Source organism: Calonectris borealis, chromosome 1 (assembly GCF_964195595.1).
Source record: "Calonectris borealis chromosome 1, bCalBor7.hap1.2, whole genome shotgun sequence".
Lineage (NCBI taxonomy): Eukaryota > Metazoa > Chordata > Aves > Procellariiformes > Procellariidae > Calonectris > Calonectris borealis.
The window spans coordinates 116,548,959-116,575,444 of record NC_134312.1 but is presented as its reverse complement, the minus strand read 5'-3'; the positions used below and the strand labels follow the sequence as shown (position 1 = coordinate 116,575,444).

Sequence of the window (26,486 nt, the reverse complement as noted above, 5' to 3'; positions counted from 1 at the left end):
TCAAAATTATTTGACCACTTCATTTAAGAAGTGTCAAAACATGGTTTCCATAAGCAGAGAAATGCTTTAGCTGAGATCTGAATGATTTTCAGGTTTCAGTTCAAAAAAGCAGGGAGAAACCTAAAGAGGAAAAAAAATGAACTAGGTTTACTTCCCCCTGTGCCTCCCTCCCAAAAGGAACAAGAAGTCTGAACAAAATGAGCATTTAAAAATGTTTTTTACATTTTTCAGAAAAAGTATGTCCCATTTCTGACCAGCTCTCTGGACTACTGCTACCTTGCAGCAGAGGCGCCTGTGCTGCCAGATGAACACCATTTTGACATTTTTTTCAGGTAGAAAGCATCAAATGATAAATTATCAAGTCATGAGAAAGAGCAGGAAACCACCATAAGCCACCACTCTAAATAACCTGCTGACACCACAGTAAACGCTTTACATCGTCGTATTTCCCCCTGCTGCTCTCTAGTGACCTCCCCTCTTTTAGTTCTCTCATTTAACAGCCGGCTACATCACCTTCCTGCTCCTCAATGTCTCCCGTCTACGTGTGCACTACTGACACCCCATTTTCCCCGCTGACTCCCCTTTTCCTCCGCTCCTTTCTTCCGCCTCCTTTTGCGAGCAGCTCTCACCCATCCCTCCCAGGCTGCCTCCTACCCTGCGTGATTAATGCTCTGCTCTCCTCTGGCTGTCTCGTCTTTTCCTTTCCCTGTTAATGCTTTTCTCCCTCCTTCTGCTGCCTGAAATTTGCTGGGGTTGGCAGTCCCACCTGCATTTCCTCTCGGCTGCCTATTTCCCCTTCCTCCACCACCAGCTGCTGCACACCGCTTCTCCCAGGGGTGCCACCGTTACTGGCGCTCTCCTCGGGGTCGGGGATTTCTTCCCATGCTGCCCCTTAGTCCCCTCTTAGCAAAACGCATTCACCGGTAGGAAGAAGCGTCTCTACCGGCTTTGGTTTGTCAGTGATCTGGGGTGGGTGTTGATGCTTTCAAAGTGCCACTGTGAAGTGCAGATGAGTTTGTGTAAGTATGTATAAATAGGGGGAGTTGGCTTTTTTAAAAACACTGTGGGAATTCTGTCAAGTAAGAAGAGAAGTAAAAGTGAGGATTCATGACTGTTGAACATTGTCATGGTTTCCTCAGGACGTTTCGTTCAATGTTTGACTACGTTATCCAGTCCTCTTTCACATACCACCTCCAGAGCAGACAGAGAGTGCAAGCCCAGGACTATTTACCAACAAACACACAACACACAAGACGCTCTCACTAATCCTGCGTGTGCCCACGCGTGCACATGCGCACAGGGACACACCGCTGGCATTTCTCCCACTGACCTTTCTCCGGACCTCCAGCCTTGGTGACTTTCCGGTCCTTCAGCAGAGCCTTGGTGTTCTGGATCTGTGAGATAAGACAGGAAGAAGGCTGTCTATATGAAACTGGACTTTTCTCAGTTTTCTTTGGGAGCTGACGGTGAAGAATCTCCCCTTTCTTTTCTTGTTCTTTGAGTTTTTTGTCCTTTAAGTTGTAAAACAAACAAGAACAATTTGGTTTACTTAAGGGAAGTTTAAATGACCCCCAGACTTCTAAGCACACCACTTACCAAAGCCGAATTAAAAACTATACAAGGAACTTATCCTGGCTACTCGAAATAACTAAATCTTCCATGTCTCATTTTCTTATGATCTGTTTGACATGATTTCATGGCTCCCATCTGCTCTGACACTCATGCAGTGTGAAAGTTGGTTTTGAAAAATTAAAGGAAAAGGAAAGCTTTCTCTTCAGAGGCCATTTGTCCTAGGAGACCTCGCTGGAGCAAGCAGACGCAGGTTCGTGCTCCTTCATACCTGAAATTTGCCTCCCCTTTTAAACACCGAAAAAAGGTCTTTGATTTCTCTTTATTGCACTTCCTCTGCCATTTGAAAAGGTGAACTGCAAAGCTTTAAAGAAGTTTAAACTCTCTGAGTCATTTATCTTCCATCCGAACAAGATCTGGAGGAATACAGCCCTTGCTCTGCAACTGCGGGCTCCGATACTAGCGCACGTTAGGCTGCAATGCTGGGGCTGCACCTGTGAAGGAGTGCAAGCTGCGTATTAAACCCAACCACCCAGACCTCTTAGCGCTTTATAGCATCTCTGCAACTGCACAAGACATGGAGGGGGAGAAAATTACTGACCCAACCCTTCACTGAGCCCTAACTCCTTTTCCTGATGGGGAAGACAGCTGAAGGTGGGACTGCAAATGCATACATCCTAAAAGATAGGTTTGATGTCCAGTGATGACAGAGGAAAAACAGAACCTGGGAGCGGGACTCTGAAGAGGAATCCGACTTTCAAAGCACTGTTTTACAGTGAAAATTCACTGTATCTTTTTCAACATGAATCACCAGATTCTGCAAGCTGCATAACACTCTTTACCTGCCGCTGATTTCAGGGGGAGCCAAAAGTCTTATTTCACTTCCAAAAATCAGGCATCGAATTTGTGGCCCATATTTTGCTATCCCTCAAAGACTTCAAGAATCTCTCACCTTTCTGGAACAAAGCTGTGTGATCTGGTTTTAGATGTCAATCTCAAAGAAGTAGGGCTTTTGTTTTGATTGCTTTGGGTTGTTTCTTTAGAGGGGCATCTATGTGACATTCTTTGTGTGGTTGTAATTCTCATTTAAGCAAAATGTTTAGCTGTGTCTTATTGAAAAGTCACTGTAACTACAAGTCTTTTTTTAAAAATGCAGGAAAGTTCCTTCACCTAGTTATGTGCCAAAGCCTGTATTTTTCTGATAATTATGCACTGCCAAAGGGCTGGGTCTCTTGATGATTTTCTTTTGAAAGTTCGTTGATATGAAGTCTATTGAAACTCTCAAATGCAAAGTAACGTGCATACATGTGAGAGAGGGAAAGACACAGAAGACAACTCAGGTTCTCTTGGAACATTAAAGAGCTCTGGAAACGTATTAAGACACCTAAGAGGAAAATAACTGGGCAGCACCCATTTTGATGATTCCCAGCTCCAACAGAGTCCAGTCCTCCGCACAGACAGTGTCTGGGCACCGCTGGGCTCATTAACCTTTGAATTTTCAGAAGTTACAGAGTCGGAAGGAAGAGCTTCAGTGAATCATGAACTAGGGTTTTTAGTTTTATGACACAAGTGGTTAGGTGACTTGGGAGAGCGAGAACCAGAGACCCTCTCTGAGCTCCTCACCATCTTCACCTCAGTCTCCCTTCACACACGTGTTTTTTTGCCCCCAGCCTTCTCTCCATTTGTCCCTTATCCCCTCCAATTTCTTTCCCTTTAGCTAGCTAAAGCTGGCTAACCCTTCCACAGAAACAAACCAATGCGTCATGGAGCCATCACCACTTTGCTTACATGATCTCTCTTTGTCCACCTGATGTCTTTCCTCTTGCCTTTAGAGGCTGTAAACACCTCCGGCACTGAGCATTTATTCCTCCCTGCCCGGGCTGTGCTTGGAACAATGCATCATCTGATCGGTCCCAGCACTATCTTGGCGAGCACAGTCACTACTGACGACGATGAAATAATAACAACAGTAATAACAACAATAGCAATAAGAATAATAATGCTGTGTGAATAACACCTGGCGACAATAGAGCCAGTGAGAGCCGTACAGTTAATTTTGAACCCACCACACTATTTTTCCTCTCAAGGCTGCCAAGTTCAGCAGAGACTGGGCTCTACTGAGTATCTTTTTTTAAAGATACTTGTGAGGATGAGACCAAGTGGTAACTATATTAAGCCTAAAGAAGCTGATCAAGATTGTTAGCGGCTTTCTGCTATTTTGGATAGGTGAGGAAAGAATTTGCATGTCGGTTGCTGCAGCATGTGTCAGAATGCAGGACGTTTCAAAGCTGCAATATTTTTAGTCTAATGGTGCAACAGCCAAGCCGCAGCTCCTCACCTGCCAAATGCTCCTGACTTTGCCTTCACACTGCTGTAATGCTTTCTAAGCAGCACTAACACAGTCACACTGTACAATTAAAGCCCCCCAAAAAAAGAAAATTCACATATCCTGTCTTAGCAATGAATTACTTTACCCTGGATGAACGTCGCAGCTAGTCTTTTAAGTATTTTTAAAATTTACTAAGATTGTTTCTCTTAGATGATGGTTGTTGAAGGGGAAACGACCAAAATCCTAAACTCCCAAGGTGCCACATACTATTATATTTTAAAAGGAAAGGAAGATTTCCTTCAGGGGAGTTATAAAAGTTCGCTCTTCGCTGTACCGTGCACAGCCATGTAATGGCATGCTGTCGCACAATGCAGGAGTTGTACCGGTATGTTATACTTGAATAGGGTTGGCATTACATCATCCTCTGCTATTTCCTGTCCTGACCTCGACCCGAAAACCTACTCTTAGTCCCAGCAACGGATTTGAAAGGAAGATAAAGGGTATTTGCCTTGGCCATGTCTAAAATAGTGATAGGACAATGACACAAGTTCTTAAAAATTGCAAATTCCCCGAGTCTGAGCCCACTGGCTACCCTACGGGAGGCAAGTATCCCCAGCACTGGTCCCCTGGATGTGCTGCAGGGACGACCGCTCATCACCCAAGGCCTCTCCATCAAAAAGAGCGAGATGGAGAGAGAGAGAGGCTGCTGCCTCCCTCCCTCCTCCCTGTGCTGCCCATCTGCCCTGAGCACTAAAATGAACTCAGCCTGCCGAACAGCCGGGTTACTTAGCACCGACAGCAGCTCTCGGCGTCCTCAGCCCTGGCGCACCGATCCCACCACCCCAGGTTAAGAAACCTAATGGAGAAGAGGGGCTGGGCACGACCGCTGCCCGCGTGCCCTGCTGCCTGCCCCAGCGACAGGCGGTGCTGCTGGCAGGCAGCCCCCCGCCCGAGGCAAAGTCCTTGTTTCACATCGCTGGAGTGAGGTGGAAGAAATTCAGTGGGCTGCTGAAGCAGAAGCTGACCAGCTCTCTCCCTGCTATTCCCATGGCAACGCACAGCTACGCTCTCCCTGCAGTGTCTGCCTAGGGACCAGTGCCTCCCAGTTCCCCTCTGGAAATGGGGGGTGGTAAAGGGACTCTAGCTGCAGCTCATGAACCCGCCTGAGCTTACAAAATCCCTACCCCCGAGTCCCAGTGGCACCCGCTGATCCCAGTGGCACGAGCTAGACATTACCAGGGCTGTGTTCCCATCCACATGAAGGCATTTTAGGAGAGATGTCTGCCATAGCTACAAACGGCGGTAGCATCCCAGGGTCTGTATTCACCCACCTGTGCTGCTGTAACTGTGCTGGTACAGTAAGGGTAACACAATCCCCTTGTGTAAATACAGCTAAAGTGATATAAAACGTGCTTTATACTCGGCTATGGCCATGCAGAAAGAGAATACGCTGTATTATTATCATGGTGTCTGTGCTGTGATTGCATCAAGGTAACTATTTCAAGAAAGAAATGACACCCCCTCATCCTCTAAATAGCTACACTGGGACTAACTCCAAGTGCAGGAGAGGCTTTGGAGGGAGCCTTTATCCCTAAGCATGCCTACAAACCAAACTGGGGTCATACAGTGGCACTACCGTTAGTTTTCAATTATCCTTATGGAAGTCAAACGCCAGTTTTCTTCTAGGGGTGCGGGGATTTCAGGACCACCACCAAACTGGACCACGCATTTCTCTCTTGGCTATGTGCGGGTGCGCAGGCAGGCCTTGCTGCAGACTCTCCTACACAGGGTAGGTACGCAGAAGCTGTATGGCAATGCCTGGATGGCAGGCAGAGCATGCCCGGGGCTCTCCGTCACTGCATAGAGCGTGACACCAGCAGCTGGAAGAAGCTGGCCCGGAGAGCATCAGGATGCACCATGCAACACCTGCAGCGTTCACCTCCAGGTACCTGCCTGTGCTTCCAGGGGAAGGTTGCAATAGCTTGAAGTAAGCTGTGAAAGAGCGCTTTGAAATATTATATTCATTGAGTCTACCCACTGTTGATACATTTTAAGTAGGTGGTTTTTGATTTATGTAAGAAAAAAAGGATAAGTACTTTGCCCTGATATTTCCATCTGGCTTCCGGTTCAGCTTGTCTTGCAAGCAGTCTTTAAAATAAACAAAACCAGCCATGATACAAACCTGCCCCTGCAATTAGATCATCAATCCGGTGCTGAAGAGTAGCTTTTGAAATAGGTACACTCTTCAGGAATACTGCTCTTTGTGTTGGTAGGTAAGACTTGCACAGCTCATATTACTCTTGTAATTTTAGTGCTTGGCAAAGAATCAGCCAGGGAAGAAAAATCCAGCCATGAGAAGACTCCTATTATCTGATACGTATTCTTTTAATACAAACTACCTTCTTGATTTGCAGGCAAAAAGACTGGAGACCGACAGAGCAAAAGGTAACCTGGTTAAATCTTTCCTCTGGCCAAGGGCAGTGCCTCACGATGCAGTGGGCTAGTTCTGCATCACTTCTGCTAAGAAGCTAAAAATACTAACCTGGGCAGAGTTTTGTGCTCATCAGTTTCACCGTTTCTGGTAGTCAAGCCAGGGCTGGCCCAAGACACCAGGAACACCAGGTGACCAGGCAGGGTCACCCTGGCTGTCACTCAGCTATCTGCCCTACATCACCAAGGTCTTGAGACTCAAGGCAACACAGTTATGGTCTTTTTACAACACCAGCAACTTGCACCCGAGAATGAAACTACAGAGCCCCCTGAAGAAGTTTGTGTTATTTTGCTAAACAGAGCATTTAAAACTTTTATTTTCTTCATAAAAGCTGAAAGTCACCTTTATACTTCCACCCTAGGGGGTTGCTATTTGTTCCTTTGAAAAGAAATTGAGGGAATTATTTGTCCTGCACAGGCAAGACCACAGGTCTTTTTTTTCTCCACAGGTCCAGAAACCCATCGCCTTAATCACAATCGCCAGGGATCCTCAAATTCAGTCCGCTTTCAAAGTACCTTAACGAGCTTTAATGAGCTTTACCTCATAGGAGTCTTTATTTGCCTTGTATTTTTCTATCTGGTATAGTTGGTTCTTGTGGCAAATATTGTCCTGGCCTTCAGACTTCTGTGGAGAGAGAAGCACAGAAAAGTACAGTATGTAAGATAATTAGAGAAAACTAACATTCAATTACTGCTTAACGGACCATATCCACACTTGGCATTCAGTGCAGGTGCATCAACTTACAGAGATGGTGAATTTGGCCCATTACATTTTAAATATCATTGATGGCACCACGTAGGAGCCTACAGACCCTCAGCTAGTTAAGACTCCTCACCAGACCCATAGGCAGCTATGTGGAGAGGCCAAGGGAAGAGAGCGTGCAGCTTGCCTTTGTGCGCTGTGCCCATCCTAGCACTCCAGCAAGTACCACACAAAACGTGGCTAGCGAGCTCAGCTCCCCCAGATGTACCAGCAAGGGTGACATGTGGCAGCAGACTCCTGCCCTAAAGAAAGCTGCTGTGCAAACCCGTCAGCAGGGTTTCTGACCCCCAAGCCGTACTCAGGGGCCAGGAAGGTCAGCAGGAAATGAGGAGACTTTATATTCATGTTATTTCTCATGTAAAACTTTCAGCTAAGTTTTCACTTAAAAACTAAATAAAATCTTAATAGCTCTTAAGCTTCCTCTTGATTTCCTGAATCAAATTACATTGTGTTATTGATAGTTCAAGCAGCAGAATTATCTCAACGTACAGACACAGTGTGCCATTCAAGTCACAAGTAAGGCTCTGCATGGCAACAGTTTGCTTTCCATAGGGTAACTGCCTAGCCAGAGGGGATCTCCTATGGAAACATGGACTCCTGAGACGTAAAGCCTATCAGCAATTATCTCTGCAACCTGGGGGATTCTTATCTGAAATAATGTTACTAGTTTGCGAGGAATACTTCCCCTTGATGGTTACTGCTACAGAATTAGAAAAAAAAAAACTCGGGTAAAGCCTTGAGATCAAATGCCAGCAAGCACTTTTTTACCCTCCTCACCCACCTGTCCAAAGAATCGGCATCAAGCAGTACTTACCCTAAGGCTTGCCAAGTAGCGCTCCAGCTTCTTATTAAGTAGAAAGTAGATGGCAAGCGTGTGACTTGCCCTGTTTGAGAGCACAGTGTTGATGACGTCGCTGTTCTTGTAGCCGAGCTTCTCGGTCATATGGAGCAGCACGCTTTGGCTGAGGTCCTCAAGGTGAATCCTGCACAGAGAGAAGCAGAGCGTGCCGTTCGTAGCGTCCTCCCAACGACAGAGCCTTGCAAGCCACCGGGGACTGGCAGAGCATAAAGAAGAGGCCTGAAAGGCTCAGTAACGCGGGTGTGATTCACTCTCTTCTCTTGTGAGCGCGGGTACAAGAAGGACAGACTATTTGCGACTCGCGGGCACTGCGGGAAGCCCTGAGAGCTGAACGAACAGCACTCTTCCCACCAAGTCAGAGGGACCTCGTGTCCTACCCTGACCTGAAACGGCACCCTGATACTCGGGACATCACCGTTTGTTACCCTACATCTGACCAGTGAAGACCGTCAAGATCATCTGGCTGGTTTTGAAGGAAAAGAGGTAAAATCCAGCTCAGGTAGCTACAGTTTGCTTTCTGAAATGACCCTTTTCTTGTAATCAAACACCACAGCGTTCAGCTTCACCCCTTTCCTGTTGCACGATGTTCGTGCACTAAGTAGCTAGAGAATTTCACTCCGGAGAAAAGGGACGTACAGGGAGGGTTATTACAGCAGCTCTCAAACTGGTAAAACGACTGCTATACTCACGTCAGTTAAAAGCACAAGTACAACACATGTTTATATATGTGCTCTCTTGTAAAGTCTGTAACAGACTCAGCCAAGGCGAGAAATGGAGTACAGCAGCCTTGTGGAAATGGCAAAGCATCTTCTCAGTCTAAGTTAAAAACAGATTTTCCAAAGAACTCTGCTCCTATTTAGACCTCTAAATGCGCTGGCCAGCTTCCCAGATGTGCCCATCAACTCCCATCCATCTCCAAAGAAGCGCTGGGTTTCATTTCGTTTCTAAAGCATATTCCTTGCTCCTAATACCAAGCCTAATATCTCGCTAAGGCAAGTTAGAGGAGCTTAGGTTGTGGGCTTATTTTACAACCTGCCTTTGCTCTTCAAAAGGACCTTTCTCCACCTTTCCCACTCCTGCCCTGCTCTCCCCCTGTCCTGTGCACCTGTGATGTGAGGAACGCCCGGACAGCAGTCTGGGTCTGACATAGAGGACTTAGACAAGATGTAAAACACAGTCTGGAAAATCTCAAATAACTCTTTTCCTTTATTTGGCATGCTTATTAACATTCGTTCGGCAGCTAAGGAATGCTTGGGGTTGGGGTTTTTTTAAGTTCAAAAGCAAAACTTATCTTGGCCATTGCACGTTAAAGCATCTGGACAGCAAAAGAAATTCAAGCAATTTTGGGAAATTTTTGCTTGTCTTCAGGGAATTTCTTTAATAAAAGCAAGCTTATAAAAAGCCTGGGAGAATATTCTCCTGAAAATGCAGTTTCTGCCATTCTTCCACCTTATCTCCATGCTCTCCCCTTTCCTACCATGTTCCTGTCTTGGGAACAACGGGTGTTACACCCAAATGGTGGAAGAGCACTGCAAGAAGATAACACAGCTTCTTGCTTGTGTTATAAAAAGTATAATTAAGAGAGGAAGTGATTCCTTGCAAATTCAGTAGTGGATTTTTCAGAACTATTTCAACACATCTTACTCGTATCTGCACACTAACAAAAACTTGGAGAAACTCTGTTGAAGCTGACTCTAGTGGTACTTTCTGAGGCAAACTCAAAAGGAGTCTAGCTATGTCTTTAAATATTACAAACTACATAGAGTATTTTCCCTGTAAGGCTCCAGTATGACAAATTCTAGGTAGGTCAAGCTTGGGGCATAAACTAATTCATCTAAAGAAACACTACCCAAAAAATGAAGCGAAAGAACAAATCTGTATGGCTTTTATCCTTTACAGCTTCAAATAAAACCTGGGTTTGGACAGAAGGAGTATCTACTTTTCTCTTGTTTTCAGACCAAATGATGAGAAAAGCAATGCAATGAGAAAGAAAGAAAGAAAGAAACTGATTTTTTTCAATAGCAAGCACAGCATTCCACATTGATGTTCCTTTTAAAAGTGCTTATAATAGGAAAGGATTATTATCATCATCGTATACACATATACGCATGAGCAAACATATGCCCTCTCTGTAGTTCAGCACTGCATTTTCTTCTGTTCTTCCATTTGATTCGCTTGCCTTTAGGAGGGAGTGATTTATGGGCACTCCATAAATAAAGAGCATTGCACAGCTATTCTATCTAATAGAGGCCAGCCTCTTTTGTAAGTCACCCACCTAACTGCACCAATGAGCAGACTCTAGAAGGGACGCTTCCACCATAACCTGACTAACGCCTGACAACTGCAAGCTAAGAAGTAAAAAATAGAGGCATGAAAATGTACCTACAAATGTGAAAGAATTGTGAAAGCACATTCAAGCCATATTTCTTTCTTTCTGCAGATAAGACGCACACAGCAAAAGAATTAAATTACCCATAGAGCTCTCAGTTACACTTACATTCACTTAACAGATGCCACGTTTAGTAGATTGATTAGACTCATTATGACAGTGATTTCATTAGCTTAATGACTCATTCAGTTTACACTTGTTTTCTCTTTCTTTACCATAAAATGTTCATATGTACCATACTTCAGTACAGTCCAATGCACCATGGAAACTCAAATTTCCTTTTGTTGGACAGCATACTATGCAAATTAACTCAACGGCCCTTAAATTTGGGGCAGTGATGTTGAGATAATGGGTCTGCCTGTTCTCATTCTTATTCCTTGTGAAACGATTGTTCATAGGGGCCATCTTTATATTCTGTCCACGTAGGTCTGGGGATTGCAGGCAGCTGGCCTCACATTTGCCCTCCCGGTTTCAGTGGATGGCTCTAGTGATGCCTCCAGGCATCCAAGCTGCTCAACATCTATCCAACCATATTTTGAGAGCGGGAGACCTGTTATTCTCCTCAGGTCAGAGAAAGGCATGGTCACTGTGATTTTCCACGATGCGTTACTTGAAAGTTAAGACACTACTTCTGCAAGGGAAATAACTGCTGCTAAATTAGGGCACCTCCATTGCCTGTCAATGCAGAGGGAAGAGGGAGGTGACTCAGGTAGGAGCCAGGATCGTGCGGGCTGCGACTCATAAGCCAGCCAACAGCAATGTCGAAGGGAAAGGTCTCCAAAAATTCCTAAAGGCTGTACTGAGATTCAGGGCTCAAAATGATCTCCTGTGCCCAAGTCTCAGCACGATCAAGCGGTAGCAGCACTCGTCACCTGCGTCAGCAGTAAGAGGGGTGCTGCAGGTGCCTCTCAGCCCCACAGGGGTTGGGCCCACGGCTCTGAAACATACCCTGTTCATCTGGCTAGTGGTGGAGCAGAGAGGAAAATGGGTAGGAGGCACTCTTACCAGCAAAGCTGTGACCTGGGCTGAATGCTGAAGGCTGGCTGTATGCATGGCTTGAGCATGCCTATGGGACCAAGTCCTTCAGGGCACCGACACAAAGAGATGGTCTGGCTGGTGAACACCAAATCATTTTTGGGTGGAGGACAGTGGTTCAGATATTCAGACAAAAGTAAGTAGTCACGCCCTTAGGCATACGCGACCTCTGGTATCTGGCAACTGAGTAAACTGTAGGGGGGAAATTAGGATCTTTACTTAGGGACTCTCCTCTTGGCAAATTAGGACAGAAATTTTGGGGCATTATCAAATTTTAAGCACCAAAATTAGGCTTTAAGTTGCTGTCTTTGCCTCAGCATTACTTAGGATCTTGGCCTGCAAACTAGTGACTCCCACAGTGAACCCTCTGCAGGTACTAGATTGTGTATGAGACACAGCTGGAGGGCTTTGATACAGGAAGGAGGTTTTATCTGATCAAATATAGACATGTATTTCTAAGTGAGTTGCCTGAGGCTCCATTTACAGTCACTGGAGAGGAACTCGGATCTCCTGGGCAGAAAGTCATCCTATTGCAGAATCAAAAAGAAGTCAGATGAATCATTCTGTAAAAAGTGCCCTTATTTCTCTCCATTGACTGTAACGAGAGCCCAGGCTGGCTGGCTCATGTGTCGACTCTACACTGCAGATATTTAAAGTCAAGCAAGATTATTTCTAACCAAAGTGGATCACAAGTATCTTTCTTCTTCTTTTTCCCTAGATGGATGTTTGACTGGCCATGAGATTTGTTCTCTGTTTGCATTTAGTCATCCATTCAGCATTGCACAGGTATTCAAGACCAACAACCAACAAAGCAAGATCATTTAACTCTGACCTTTCTCACCACAGTTTGCATATTTACCTAATCCACAGAACCTCACGTATGTATCACGAACAGGCATAGCCTTTACTGGAAAAGTAGCTTGGCTTTTACCAACAAACAAGGAGAAGATCAGAACTGATGAACTACCACTCATATCCATTCCAAGGTCTGGAGCCAATTAATCATATGATCTGCACCCCAGACCACCCTGCAAATAATTCATCATATGCCAGCTTCTAATTTAAGGTATTGGTTTTGACCATTTTAAGCAACACATATTCAACGGCCAATCCTAACAACTTCTAGGACAGAGTCACAAAAGCAATCCCAGAAAATGCAGTGGGATGCTGTCACACAAGGAATGAAACTGCAACGCCACAGTCATTTACATTTTAATGTGTATACACCCTGGCAGGCTTTCTCCACTCTTTCGCACAGTACCTGTTTGGATATGTGACATTAGGTGGTGCTCTCCCAGGGTAATTCTCATTAAGCCATCGATTTGCAAGTGCCTGCTGGATGTTTGGTCTCTTTGCAGGATCTGGCTCTAGTAGAGATCGTAGAAAGTTTATGGCCGCTGTGAAGAAATCAAGAAAAACAACAGCTGTATCATATGCTTTATGACTTACTACGGTAGTTGAGTTACTACAGGTGTGTAGCCTGAGCAAGAGTATACTACAAAGGAACGTTTTCCTTACGGTACGCTCTAATGTCCTTGAGAAAAAGGAAAACCTGATAAGGCATTAGTAAGTAAAATAAACAAAGATTTACAGTCACAATGATTTATAGAGTCATAAAGGAGAGAAGGAAACGCGCCATTTGTTTGAAAGCTTGTTTGAAGTTTCCGAGCAGGTTAACCAAAACTTAATTTTTGTATAAGGACGAAAGGCAGGAGTCAGGTCAGAGTCAAATCACTCAATCTGTGTTTAAAGTAGAAGGAGATGGACTGGGGGTGAGTGGAGGGGAGGGATGCAGAGCTGGGAGGGAAGACATAGAGAACTGGGCTCCCTTTGACATTATAAGGACAAATTCTCTCCTGGCTTCCATCCAAGCTACAATCAGTTGCAGGAAGTTTTAGCCAAATTAAAAGAGTACAGTAAAATTAACGGGCTTCCTTCTATTTTCAGATACTGAACCTTCAACTTCTAGTGACATTCAACTATCCATCAGGAGTTTCTTGCAAAAACCCTCGAAAGTACTTTTCTGATATTTTTAAGTCATGCGCTTCTTATATGGTTAGGAGCAATGAAATCAAGTGATTTGCATAAAGACTCACAAGAAGTGCATTTCTGAGCTGAAAATAAACTCTGTTTTAACTAGGTCTGGAGTTTATTCCTCAAATTATCAAGGCTAGATTCAGTTTATCGGCTACAACATAGTAAAGAGTTAACTATGTCCTCTACAATTCCCTGCACAAAAGATAAAGAAACCTAATTCTGGGAAAACCAAGATCGGAATGATTTTGTAGAGGAGATACAGTCAAGTGAGACGATGCCAAATGAGTCCTGAATGAAGTCAACGGCAAGCAAGAGGCAGAAGTGATGGCTGCAGCACAGTTTTCTCCAGGTCAGATGGACAGGACCTCGGGGGCTTTTTTCCACCTCCGCCCTCAGCAGAGCTGTGGTTCCCCTCCTACGCTCTCCTGAGCGTGTCGTCTCTACTCGTCTCCTTAGCAGCGCAGGTGCCCTGGGCAGTGGCAGCACAGGACCACGGTGGCACGGGATGGTGTCCTTTGGGATGTGTCTTCTGGGTGAGCTGCAGTACAGCCTTGCCAGCACAGCTACTTCAGCTCAGCGCAGGCAAACCAAACCCCTTAAAGGCTTGTGTTACAAAGCAGATCAAACTGGATGTGCTAACGCCTCAATGCTAGAAAACTGCGAAATGATGAGCCAGTCCTCCCATTCGGCTTTACAGGCATTCGGTCTCACCGCCACAGCACGCTCACTTGGCACCACGCCATCCCCTACTCTGAAGCAGAGCAGCTGCAATGTGTCTCCTCCACCAGCAACACAGCGAAACCCTCGTGAATCCCTGTTCCCACACGCAGTTTAAGGAGAATAATACGCCTGCTGGTGAGGCCATGATGTCCTCATCTGAAAAGGGCATAAATGGTAACGTAGGCACAGCACCGCTGCCCTTCACAGGTTCTCCTCTATGAGACTGCTGCCCTCCTCCGTGTGTGCCTGGCTGTCCCCCCGAGCATTTTTATCTCCCCAAGCCCACCTGCATCACCTCCCACCCGCAGTACGGGACAGGGTGGCTGGGCTGACGCACCAGGGCAGGGCGGCGGACGAGGAAGGGAGGGTTTCTCCTCAAACAAATCACGGTTAGACCCAATGGGTGCTGACTCCTAAAAGCTTGGGTAACCTCGGCGTTCAACATCCTGCAAAAATCAAGTATCAGCTGGAGAGGGCCCTGAGAGGCTATCTCTTTCAACGCAGGCCTACCGTCAAGAAGCTTGTATGTGGAAGAGAGCGAGTTATAATTACGTGTTTATCGGTTCAGCTGGGCATCGGCTGGGTTTCTTCCAAGCTCTCTCTTCACAAATCGCTGATTTATGTGAGATACTTTACTTAAATCTTCCCCAACATTTTTGTTATTTTCCTACAACAGCAATATTGCAGAAGCAGCAGGAAAAGCCTACATCCAAGCTCACAAACCTGCTGGAAGCGGATGCTACGGCTGCTCTCCGTGTGCCCCGAGTGCCCCCCCGTCATGCCTCTCGGGCGCGGAACCCCCCATTACGGCAAACAACAAACCTCTTGTTCCTCCATTTCATCTCCTCTCTCTCCAGTACTTCCCCAATCTCTGTGTTAGAAACTACATGCATCCCACGGGTTCAGAGCAAAATAAATAACCCCTCCCCAAACCAACACCCTCCCCCTCCATCACCACCACCCTCGGTCCCCAAATCAGCTAATGTCTCCTTAAAAATCTTACTTTTTTTTCCCCCCTTGGCAAAAGGCAGACTAATTAAATGAAGCTTGTGAAGCACCACAGAGATCAACAGCAGATCGAGACCAGAGAAACTAATATCCCCCCCCCCCACCCCGGGAGACTCCCCGGCCAGCCGGACCCGGGCGACACGGAGGAGATGAGTAACAGCACCTTGGCTGATTTGAGCTGTCAGATGGAACAGGGAGGAGAGAAGCCTTTTCCAGTTAGCCCCGTGGCCACGGGACAGCAAAATTAATTCCCCAGGAAGCAAACACGAAGCTGCCCAATCGATTTTTGGACCCGCTGCATCTGAAGCCATTTTTCCCGCTGCACCAAGTAGGCTGGTGAGCAAAGGGTGCCGTGAACCACCCCGCCAGGGCGTCATTACGTGAGGCCTCGTTTATGACGAGCTCGAGGACGGCACTAATCTGATTAGCTAGTGACCTGCACTCGCTGGAATTTTGCTCCCACGGTGTAATTTTGGGGCAAACTTTGCTCTTTTGACAAATGAGAGACCAGCATCATGAGAAACTACAATTCTCTCTTAACTTCTGTGAGCGTACTGAGCTCAGTGATGACCAGAAACGGAGAGCGCTTCAGTGGGGATTACAAGACCTCAGCCGTCTTCATCTTCCTTGTCATGAACGAAACCAGCTTAGTGTCCAGCTCACACTGTGAGGGTGTGCCTGGTTCAAATGAGGTCTACAGGTGTTGCTTACAAAACCGGCCGGAGAAAATGCAATGAGGTCATTTCACAAGCCACGAGCGAGCTTCACCTAATAAAATCCTTCCTCCAAACTACAAGCACGGATAGACGATGGCTTTTCTTCTCGTCTCCACTTCATTTCTCTGCTCCAGAAGGAAGACCATGAACACACAGAAGCGGTAAATTGAGGATAAAAAAGGAATGCGTGCAAGGTGAATTCCAACTTCCTGAACAACTGAACTCTGCTCACCTAAAATCAATAATCAGATAGCTGTGTTGTTTAAGAAGCTTAATGAAAAATGGATTCCTAAATGGGAAAATCAAACACTAACTCCAAATTTTCCCTGTTGCTACACAGTTGCTTTGGGCACTCACAGTCACCCAACATTTTAACTAAAACAAATAGTGTTTAGTGATAAGACTGGCTACTTTTACGATGGGACTGTGTGTTCAGTAACTGTGAAATTAAATATTGAAAGACAACGTACTGAGCAAGCAAAACAGACTCCCGCAAAAGATCTCTACTCTATATGTGAATTTGCAGAAAAAGAAAACGCAATTAAAGGAAAAGATCTGTAAACCTAGGAAGTTAACAAACACAACAATTCACAGAGCAGAGGAACAGAGTTTCTACTTACTGACCCAAAGCCTAATCGGGGCAAGAATAAATTTCATCTTAAATCACAGTTTGCCATGTCAGTGAACGCACAAAGCCGCTGACTTAGATCAAGAACTGATGCGTACCGTTGTTCACAGGGAGTAAAGGTTAACACGTTTAAATTTATTCCATTAATTTGCCATCATCTCTGAAAGTTCAAGCTGCTATAGTTCTCACAGGATAAACAAAATACCGTTTTCACTTGGAGACCATAGTGTCAGCGAGCTACAAATGCTACAGAGACGCATTTGTGAGAAAATTTGATCTCCATTATAAAATAGTAGGATGAATGGAACAGTAAAATGAAACCTGTCGAAAGTAATGTTATCTTTTTTGCTACCCAAGGTCTGGTCTTCTACAGGCCTTTTTGTGACTTGTCCCAGTGAAGTCAGTGAAATCTCCCACTTAAAGACAATTGAAAGAAAACAATGATTGGGGAAACAGTCCATTGGTTCAAAGACACTACACAGCCATCATATAACTGCTCTTTATTGGTAAAAGCCTCACTCTGGGAGGCAAGTTTGGTAATTTTTTGCCAACCTTGGAAAATGTTTACTATGACATGCAAGTCCCTGAATTCAAGAGTAACTTTGCAATTGATGCAGGACTTGGCATCTAGATCAGTACAGCATGAAGCAGTCAGTATAATCTTTCTTTTAATTTGCTCAGTGGGGCTATAGAGCGTGTGCTAGAACATTAAAATAGCCATTTTGTGCAACTGAATCCTAATGGGAAGTCTCCAGAATGGAAATACCAAACCCTCTAGTTGCATCAAATAGACGGCAAGACTTGCTGCATCCCGGCTCACTTGTAAACCTACCACTTTACAACATGCCAGCAACATGAACTGCTGGCAGGAAAAGTGTACTTCATACAGATGCTGAGTGAACAAGGAACAACATACTCCTCTTGATCCACAGATAACCTGTGTGAGAAAACTCTTAACTACCTACTTCTTCTGTATGCAGGTAAATCTGTACTTGGAGAATTCATCTTGTGACACAACTTCCAAGGGCTTTCTTATCCCCCATGACAATGGTTGCCATCCTTAGTGTACTGAGTGAAAATGTATGCTCTGTTATCCTTTTTCTATTTGCAATCTTTTAATTTTATTGTATGTCCCTGGTAAACAGGCTGCCAGACAAGGAGAACAGAAGCTCTCCATAAACAACAAATTTAGCACACAAAAATAAAACCCAACTACAAAACAGAGTTTGTTCCAAATGCTGACAATGGTCTTGCTATAAGCTGAAGAATGATTCTGTTGCCTAGTGACATGGCTTTGAAGCAGGAATTAATATTTCTAATACTAATACATCAACAATTTTGCATTTTGTGAACACACAAAGGTTATCACAGGCCACTGTCCCAAAATAGCTTTCTGTGTGCTTGTCATTATTCCATAATAAATGTGAGGTCATTCAAGGTAGCTTATCACTCAACCCTCATCACGATAATGCCCAGCAATTTATTATTCCAAAATAATGTGTTCATGCATCCTACGCATACCCTATGCTAAAATCTTCTGAACGTGCAAAACTGACCAACTACTTGACAGAAGCAATTTCACAGATTTTTCACAGATTTGTTCCTCTCATATTCAGCACAACTTGGCGCTTCTCCAGCTTACATACAGAGGTCAAAGCAAAAGGAGTTATACTACAGCAACTCCTGCAGATCTTTTGGAGGCTAGAATGAAAAAAATAGTATTTTTCACAATTAGCGTACCATGTCGGCAGCATGGATCAGTCCAGAATTCAATGCAATGGTTCTGACCGACTGGATCTGAGCAGGTCCAAGCACACCCCCTTGATTACCTGTAGAGAGCTGGGTGGGAAAAGGGTTCATTTCTTTGTCCACCATTTTCTGGTATAAAGCTCTCAAGCTGAATGGCTCCACGGTAAAAGGTAATGTTCCAGTCAACATTGCGTACATGTTCACCCCACTAAAAGACAACAGAGAAAAAGAAACCAAAATCATCAGGAACAAGGAAAAACACAGGCTTAGGTTTAGTGATTGTACTTCATCTTTAATGTCTGACAACTATTAAAAAAGTCCAAAAAAAAGCTCTCTCTTCTGTTGCACACAATGATTTGGGCAAGAATTCCCAGAGGTTTGCTCAGGGAGGGTCACACAATATGTAGGACATAAGCTGGGAGCCACAGAACCGAGCCCAGCTCTTAGGCAACTCCTCGGCTAAATGCCACGCCACAACGAAGTCTCTCCTCAGGCTGCACAAACATGCTGCCTTCGGGGGCCTTGTCCCGGTGCTGCCCCCGCTGTGGAATGACTGCCCGCACCAATGGGGACATCATAGGTCTTGGTTCAGTGCCCAAAGGTTTCCACTGACCTCCACAGCCTCTGGTGCAGCCCAAAGACCAGGTGTGAACAATTACATTTTTCAGAGCAGAAAACTTACTGCTTATTTATGCCCAGCAAAGTCAGCAATGAAAAGTGCATTGGGCACTCCTGTTCTTCTTCCTATTAAAAGGGCTTTAAATTCAATTTGAGTGGAATTCCTCCCTTTTGGGAATTTGTTTCCCAGACTGCTGAATACATGTATGTGAACAGAGAGAAACTAAACCAGTGTGCTATCACGAACCGTGATCACAGACACCATTTGTTCAGCTATGAGGAAGGGTAGGAGTTAACCATATTTTCCTTTTTCTTTTTAATTACAAAAAGAAGCAGGACATTACTACTGGAGAAGTTTAAATGGTTTACAAGAATGACGGTGCTCTGTTTGCCTGTGTTCCTCAGGGCTGGTACTCTCACCCTTGATGTGGACGGATAGCCCACTGCTGGAGTGAGAAATTCAGTAGTCATGCAATGATTAAGTTGTGGGTCTCCTTGGAGGACAGACTGCAAATTAGGCTTCAGCAGAGGAAGTTCTAAAGAGCTTTGAGGTGCAACAGGGGACCCACCGAGAGATGAATTTGAGCCAGGTCCTAGTCTCATATATAAACTACGGCCAATCTTTCTTAGCAGTAGTAGTACTTAATACAGTACATTACATTTTCCAAGCATTCCAAATATTTCAACTTGGGAATTATCATAATTCTGTTAATTCATTGAAATTTATACAAATGTTATTATCCCCACTTGGTGAGGGAAAATCTATCAATTCTAAATGAAAAGCTAAAACTCAACTGATTTCAGCTAATTCTTCTCCAGGATTGACAAGGATAACCGACACCATGTCCATGGCCAACAGGAGGGTAGTGGGAGTTGCACAGCCTACAACAGTACTGCAGACAAATTCACTGACTCCAAAACATCTTTGTGGCTTCCTCTACCTCTGGCATCGGCGACTTCTGTCTGCTCTTTTGCCTGAACTCTAGTAAGCTCACAAAGCTTCACAAGTTTTCTGGCCATTTTTATATCCCCTTTAATGACCGTGCTTTCAAAGTGATGATCTGACTCGATATCACATTTCCTGTCAGATGTGACTGTGGATAGTGCACGAAGACCACGTGAATGCTTGAGGATCCTTTGGGGAAAACAAAAAAACCTCTGGCCCTCTTGTGCCAGAGCCATGTCTTCTACTATGTCTGAACATCACTGATCAACAGCTGTGCTTTACTGCAATCTCTCTATGCTATATGTTCTAGCAATCTATATACAGGTACGTAAAAGATCTATTTCAGAACAGAATATCTGCGCAATTTAGTTCAGAGAGTCACGCTAATTAAACGGATTTTCTTGCTCAGAGTAGCCAAATACATGAACAATGTTTCTCATTTGAGCAATGGGTAACGATGACAGTAATAACAATTATAAACTAGAGAAGTAACTCACATGGACCAAACGTCTATTTTGGGCCCGTATTTTTTCCTTGCCAGAAGTTCAGGGGCTGCATATGCTGGGCTCCCACACTGGGTGCTGAATGGATCAGAATAACCCAAGATGCCTGCACAGTTGCTCAATCCAAAGTCTGTGAAAGACACAGAGATAGAGTTACGAAAGAGACACATACAGTAAAACCGCGCTAGAACACAAGGAAAAAAAAGCACATTTTTTACCACAAGCTAAGCAATGAACTGCCTAAGGAAAAAATCACCCACATTTTATATAATTTGTTTCTCTGAGGTGCTAAATAACCAGAGATTTCCACAAACAATAAAAAAGTTTTAGAACATGCACAATTATCAATTTCATACAGAGCAACTACATTTTACTGGGAACTGGATGGCAACAACCGGAGTTGAGCTTGTTATAGGCACCACGTGATGTGCATGGGGCAGAAAGCCACCTCGGGCTGTCGTGGATTCCATACTGCTGCAGTACGTTACGCAAAGGTCAAGTTTAAGTGGGACTTCTTCAAGATTTTCCTCTAAATCGTGTAAATGAGCCATCAGATGTAAGGCGGGAGGGTTGCTTTCTGGGACTACTGTGGCGATGCACAAACGCACAGCGTTGCAGAGTCAGCATTTCAGCTCTGAAATAACACAGGGAGATCTTGGAGCAAGAAGTGGAATGTGTTGAATTGGCTCCCCCCTCCCCAACTTCTGCCTTGAATTATTGTATTTCTGGCCCCTGGGTGTATCCGACACTCTTTTGCTGGCAATAATAACAAGGGACTGGCAAAGGCTGGCACCACGAGCTGACCAGAGACAAGAGGCAGCCTCTCTGCACCAAAGGAGGCTGCAGTTTCCCAAGTGCTCTCAGCCAACCCAAGCCCAGGCTGGCACCAAGAAGGGTGTTCCTGCAATCTCCCTCGTCTGCTCCCGTGCTGGTATGGCTACAGGGTGAGCTGGGTTTAAGAAAGGATCTTAAAAATCAAACCACTGAGCAAGGAAAGAAAGGCAGACAGAGTCGCACCAGCGGCAGAAGTGGCTGGGGGCAACGTGCAAGCCCACCCTGTCTAGTGGTAGCCCGTGCTTGGCTTGGGAGAAAGCAATTATGAAACCACAGCCTGAGAGATGACATGGGAAGGTAAGGAGAGGTTGCAGAGAGTCTTGAAAGTGAAGTCAAACAACTTGACGTGATAAGGGGAAGAAGCAAGACAAGCTTGCAAGGAGGAGGATGATGCGGGCAAAGCTGACAGGCTGGGGGAATGGCCTTTGTTGCAGGACAACATATCCAGGAGCAGCGGATCTAGGGAGGTCACAATCAAAGATGTTCACATTCATTAATAACTTGTTATTGATGACAGCTGCAACAAAAATACTGCTATTAAGAACACTGAAATCTGTTTTGTTCCTTCCTTTTTCTCATCCAGTCGTCTTAAAAACTCCCAAGATGTTTGTGTGTTTAAAATAAAAACTGTCTTATACATAAACGAGACAAGTCAGGAGAAGCAGACTGCTGAATCCTCTTCCTATAGACTTGTGTCTTGCATCCATGTGTCTCGTAAAACAGCGTATTTCTGGGTGTGCTACCCACCTGTCTGGATGGGCTAAAAGTATCACATCTTACAGGCCAAATATAGCAGGCAACTGTTGAGCCCATGCAATACTCTCTCTCCACAGAGTCATTAATTTGGCGCTCTCTCCCTTACCTGCCTACTTATTATTATAAGGCTTGAAGTAATGGCCTGTCCTTTAGCTTTTACCCCACATTAAATTTGGCTGAAATCAGACAGGAGTTCCTCAAGGTATTAGAAGCGCCCTGACAAGGCGGTCACATAAGCCTTGTTCCCTTACCTAACCAGGTGAAAAAATAATAATGCTTACAAAAAAATGCAATTATAAAGATGACTATGTGAGCCGGAGTGCCCAAATGACTGCACAGTGCTTTCCACTTGACTGACTGCATCTCTGAGAGCGAGACAAGCACAAGAGAGACAAGAATGACCATATTTAACATCCAAAGAGGCTCAAAGGGGTTTTGCTGGAGAGCACTGTCAAAACTGAAGGGAGGATCAAGACAATTTCCCTGCCTCTGATGGAAAACAAATTGTCTCTGGACACTGCTTAATCATCTCTGCTATATATTATCCCTGGAGCTTACACAAATACTTCCGAGGATCCATTTACTTAATTAATGTATTTATTAACTATGGCCCGAGATGAGTTATGTCAACTGTAAAACACTTTTTGAAACTCCTAGAAATAATATCTCCACACAGTATTATTCATGGTCTTTACCCTATTGTGTCATACCACCTCAAAATTACTCGACTGTAATATAATGCTTTACAATCAAAATATATAAGGGCTATATTCTGTGATGGCGGAAATCAGCATCCTTTTATCATTATCAATGGAGGTATACGCTAGTGGGGGTTTTAATTATCTTATTTGCTTAAACTAAAACATCTTATTCACTTTTTTCAGCTCATTCATTTAATCTAGGCTAGCATACTCTTCTTTTTCTTCTAGCGCCTGTTGAAATGCAGAATGCGTGCAAACACATGCATATGGGGACAGGGTTTTTATCTCAAACGAAATGGGAATATTCTTATTAAAACTGTGGCAGCACATCGTGATCGCAGTGTGATTTTTATTAAGGATGCACTGTTGATCTTGATGAGAACGGTATTACCATCAGCATTGAGAATTTCACTGCCATCCCTGCCTATGTCTTGGGCTTCCTTTCAATAAGCCGCGCTAATTACAGAATTCAGATCAAAGGCCACACTTGGTTTTCCAAAGTAAATATTATGACATGGCAACTCCACCACCCCCACTGTTCGTACTATCGAAGTATCGCATTACGCTACTACTCTTTAACGCCTCCAGGAAATCAACATTAAGCTATGGATATATGGCTATCTCTGAAGCTGCGACAGTTGGAATAAGGAAAGAGTTATTAAATAACAGAAGCCTTAGAACCAAGCTCGTGGACATGTTCAACCAGCAGAGCTCCACAGAGCTCAGCAGAGCTACGTATTGGCAGGGTCCTTTTGGTGCCGTAGGTCCTTGAGCAGGACGCCAAGGACTTCGCATGGCCTGTGAGCTGCTTTTCACGGCATCTTTATCAGACACCTACCACCATGGGCCGGTAGATGAAGAGAAGTGAATTATTTCCAGTGTTTCCAATCCTGTTATTCTTAGATTTGAGACTTAACAGACAGCTAAGAATAAGTCCACTTAACAGAGCATGGGGAATTTTTCTAATAATACTATCTAAGAACATATTATAAACCATCTTGTCACGTAGCTAAAAAGAGTAACAAAAGCAAGGTGCCATTAAGCAGCTGGGTGAAGAAAGGGACTCAAGGGATTCAGTTCTCACTGAAATGCTTGAACAAGCAGGGACTTTCAGTGTCACTTCCTGGTACATTTTTAATCTTCATTTCACCTTTTCTTTTTCCTTTATGGTGGGCTTTCTTCATTTCACATTTATTACAAGAGCAACGTTTTTATTAGGTACCAGTGTGTTTGCTGCTGCACAAGACATGAAGACCAAGCTCTCACCCCAAAGCAGTTAATGTGAGCTGGTTTTGTAGCTTAAGGTTTCTTCTCCCAAGCATGAAAAGCAGCACAGAATTCCTCAAAACATGTTCTTCGCTGCTGAAGAACCTTCCTGGGCAGGACTATTGATGACACAACTGATCCATCACATTTCTAGAAAGACAGACTACATAAAATATTGTACTAAGCGCAGAATGAGCTGAGTGAGGAAACAGGCAGGGAGGAGGAAAAGGAGTAAATTATCTGGTCTATAAATTATCTGGTCTATTCCACCAGCCACAGACAGGTGCTGGAAAATTTTCCTTGTCCTGGGAAACCCTGGTGGCAATGTAAGGCTGCGCGGCAGCTCAAGCACTACTTCTGCTACCATCTGGAAAAGAGGTGCTGGTGAGGAGAGGTTGCCCAGGGACCTCAGGTCGGTTTCTGCAGCCCCCGCTCCAGCCTTCCCCGCAAGCACAGCAGACAGAGCAAGAAGAACAGAGATACTGCTCCTTCAGGATGAACAACCAGAGATCACCAACGTCGCTAGCGAGATATGGCATGAGCTGACTGTGATATTAAAACTGTTTTTACTTACAGCAAAATTATTACTAATAAAGCAACCTTTATTTTTCTATAACGTACCCAGTTGGATGGTGGGATTTAATTGCTTTGGTTTAAAATACATAGTGTGTACAATCTGCTTCGCTTAAAACATCAGGCTGTGGACCTGAGGACAATTTATTTCAACGCTAGCGAGGCTACGGAAGATCAAACTGTCTCTTTTCTCTATTCTTCCCACACCACCCACTGCGAGGAGACCTTTCTATGCAACCGAGGCAAATGAAACTGCCGGAACAGCTCTGAAGTCATTTTTTGGCATGTGAGTTTTAATTGTACACGTATCATCTGATTAGGTCTGGGTTTGGATGTCAAGTTCACATACTGTTTTGTAATCAAACACCCAATAATGGGAAAGTTATAGAAATTCTTTAAATCTATCAGATGTTCATACAGCACTGTTGCAAACCATCTGGTCTCACTTATCTCCTAAATCAAGATAATGGGTGGTATCCATCATTACTGATGAATGATTCATGGTAACATATCAGTATCCTCTTGACCCGTAGCTGAGGTAATACAGAGTTCTCTTTTGCTGTTATTTTCCCAGAGTCGGTTGATTCGCTGCAGAGTAATGACTAAAAGTCGTGGTAATATTTCCAAAGACTGAATTCCCTACGTATATTTTGGATATATCAGATTTCATTAACCACCCTCCTCTTGTTTGTTTGGAGATGCGCGTGCTTTGTACGTTACAGTGAGTGTCCATTTGACCTGAATGTTAAGTGTTTTTCAACACTTTTCAGATCATGAAACCTTTTGAAGAAAGAAAGTCAGTCAAGTTTTTAAGTCTGCAACCACAGACACTGCTGTTGGCAAAAGAGTAGGCATGGAGACAAATATAAACAGATGTTTGGGATTTATTTTACGAAGGGAATATTTTCTTTTCGATATCCACATTAACATTAATGGGAATTATGCAAAGGCAGTGAGAGACTATACCCACCAATGATTAATCTAAAATGTCTGCACAACTTGAATGAATCGAGTGCTGCGTACAACTGATACCTGAATACAATCAAGACTCTATCGTTGATCTTTTTTATTTTTTAACAGCCCTCTAAACCAATTTCGTGTTGGGTGCTGTAAGCAAATTTAACGAATATAAACATAGGGCCAAATTTTGCCAGCTGCTAAAAATGTGTGCAACTCCCACTGACTTTAGCGGAAGCACATGCATATGGGGGAAGAATCCAACCCTTAGTAAATATGAAATTATCAAGATAATAAAATAAATTACTTCTGTGGTGTCAATTCTTTAATTCTTTACAAAGTTCCTGATTTGAATATGAAAGCTGTTGGTTTAAAGATGTAGGATTATTCCCATATCCAGTTAAAGCTGAATTATTTGGAACATTTTTGTCACAAGATGCTGTCAGGAACAGCTTGATTGCTATCTATACTCTCTCAGCTCCTCTCTGCAGCAACACTAGCAGTTGTCACATGGAGGATTATGAAGTCTCAAAAACTCTCTTATAAAACTACCGATTTTAATTACTGGAATTGCCAAACCGGTTTCATACCAATAAGCTTGATATTGTTGTCTTCATCTAGCAACAGATTTTCGATCTTCAAGTCTCTGAAAGAAATAAAATATTTTGAGTGAGCCTCCAAAATAATGAAGCAGCTTCCCATCACTCTTATCAGTGTATTTACAAGATTCGTATATAATAACGCGTATAATGAAAGCAGTGCACACAGTTCCACATTCAAAGCAGAAAGCCCCACGCATTATCTCCTCTCCAAAATTACCGGTGCTTTCACACACAGTTTCACACCGATTCTTCAGGCACAAAATTACTTTACAAACATTTGTCAGTACATCCTGTAATTAATCATGTTCTTCAAATTTCTCACGTACTTAAAAGTTTGCAGGAATCTTATACACTGGAAACATTTCAAATATATGTTTTTGGAATTGCAGGTCACTTTCTCGTTACTCTTCACAACCAAAGGCTCCTCACTGGCCACAG

The 26,486-nt window shown here is 44.1% G+C and overlaps 1 protein-coding gene across 1 annotated transcript in view; it reads right to left on the bottom strand.

Moving 5' to 3' along the window:
• HUNK (hormonally up-regulated Neu-associated kinase) overlaps nt 1-26,486 on the bottom strand; it is a 57,865-nt gene that overhangs the window by 2,876 nt on the left and 28,503 nt on the right. Inside the window, exons 3-9 of the mRNA XM_075174238.1 lie at nt 26,037-26,092; nt 20,354-20,489; nt 18,373-18,500; nt 12,696-12,831; nt 7,966-8,134; nt 6,930-7,013; nt 1,331-1,511 (exon numbers count right to left, since the gene is read on the bottom strand). Of these exons, the coding sequence (XP_075030339.1) occupies nt 1,331-1,511; nt 6,930-7,013; nt 7,966-8,134; nt 12,696-12,831; nt 18,373-18,500; nt 20,354-20,489; nt 26,037-26,092 (890 nt within the window). The remainder of the gene's footprint in view (nt 1-1,330; nt 1,512-6,929; nt 7,014-7,965; nt 8,135-12,695; nt 12,832-18,372; nt 18,501-20,353; nt 20,490-26,036; nt 26,093-26,486) is intronic.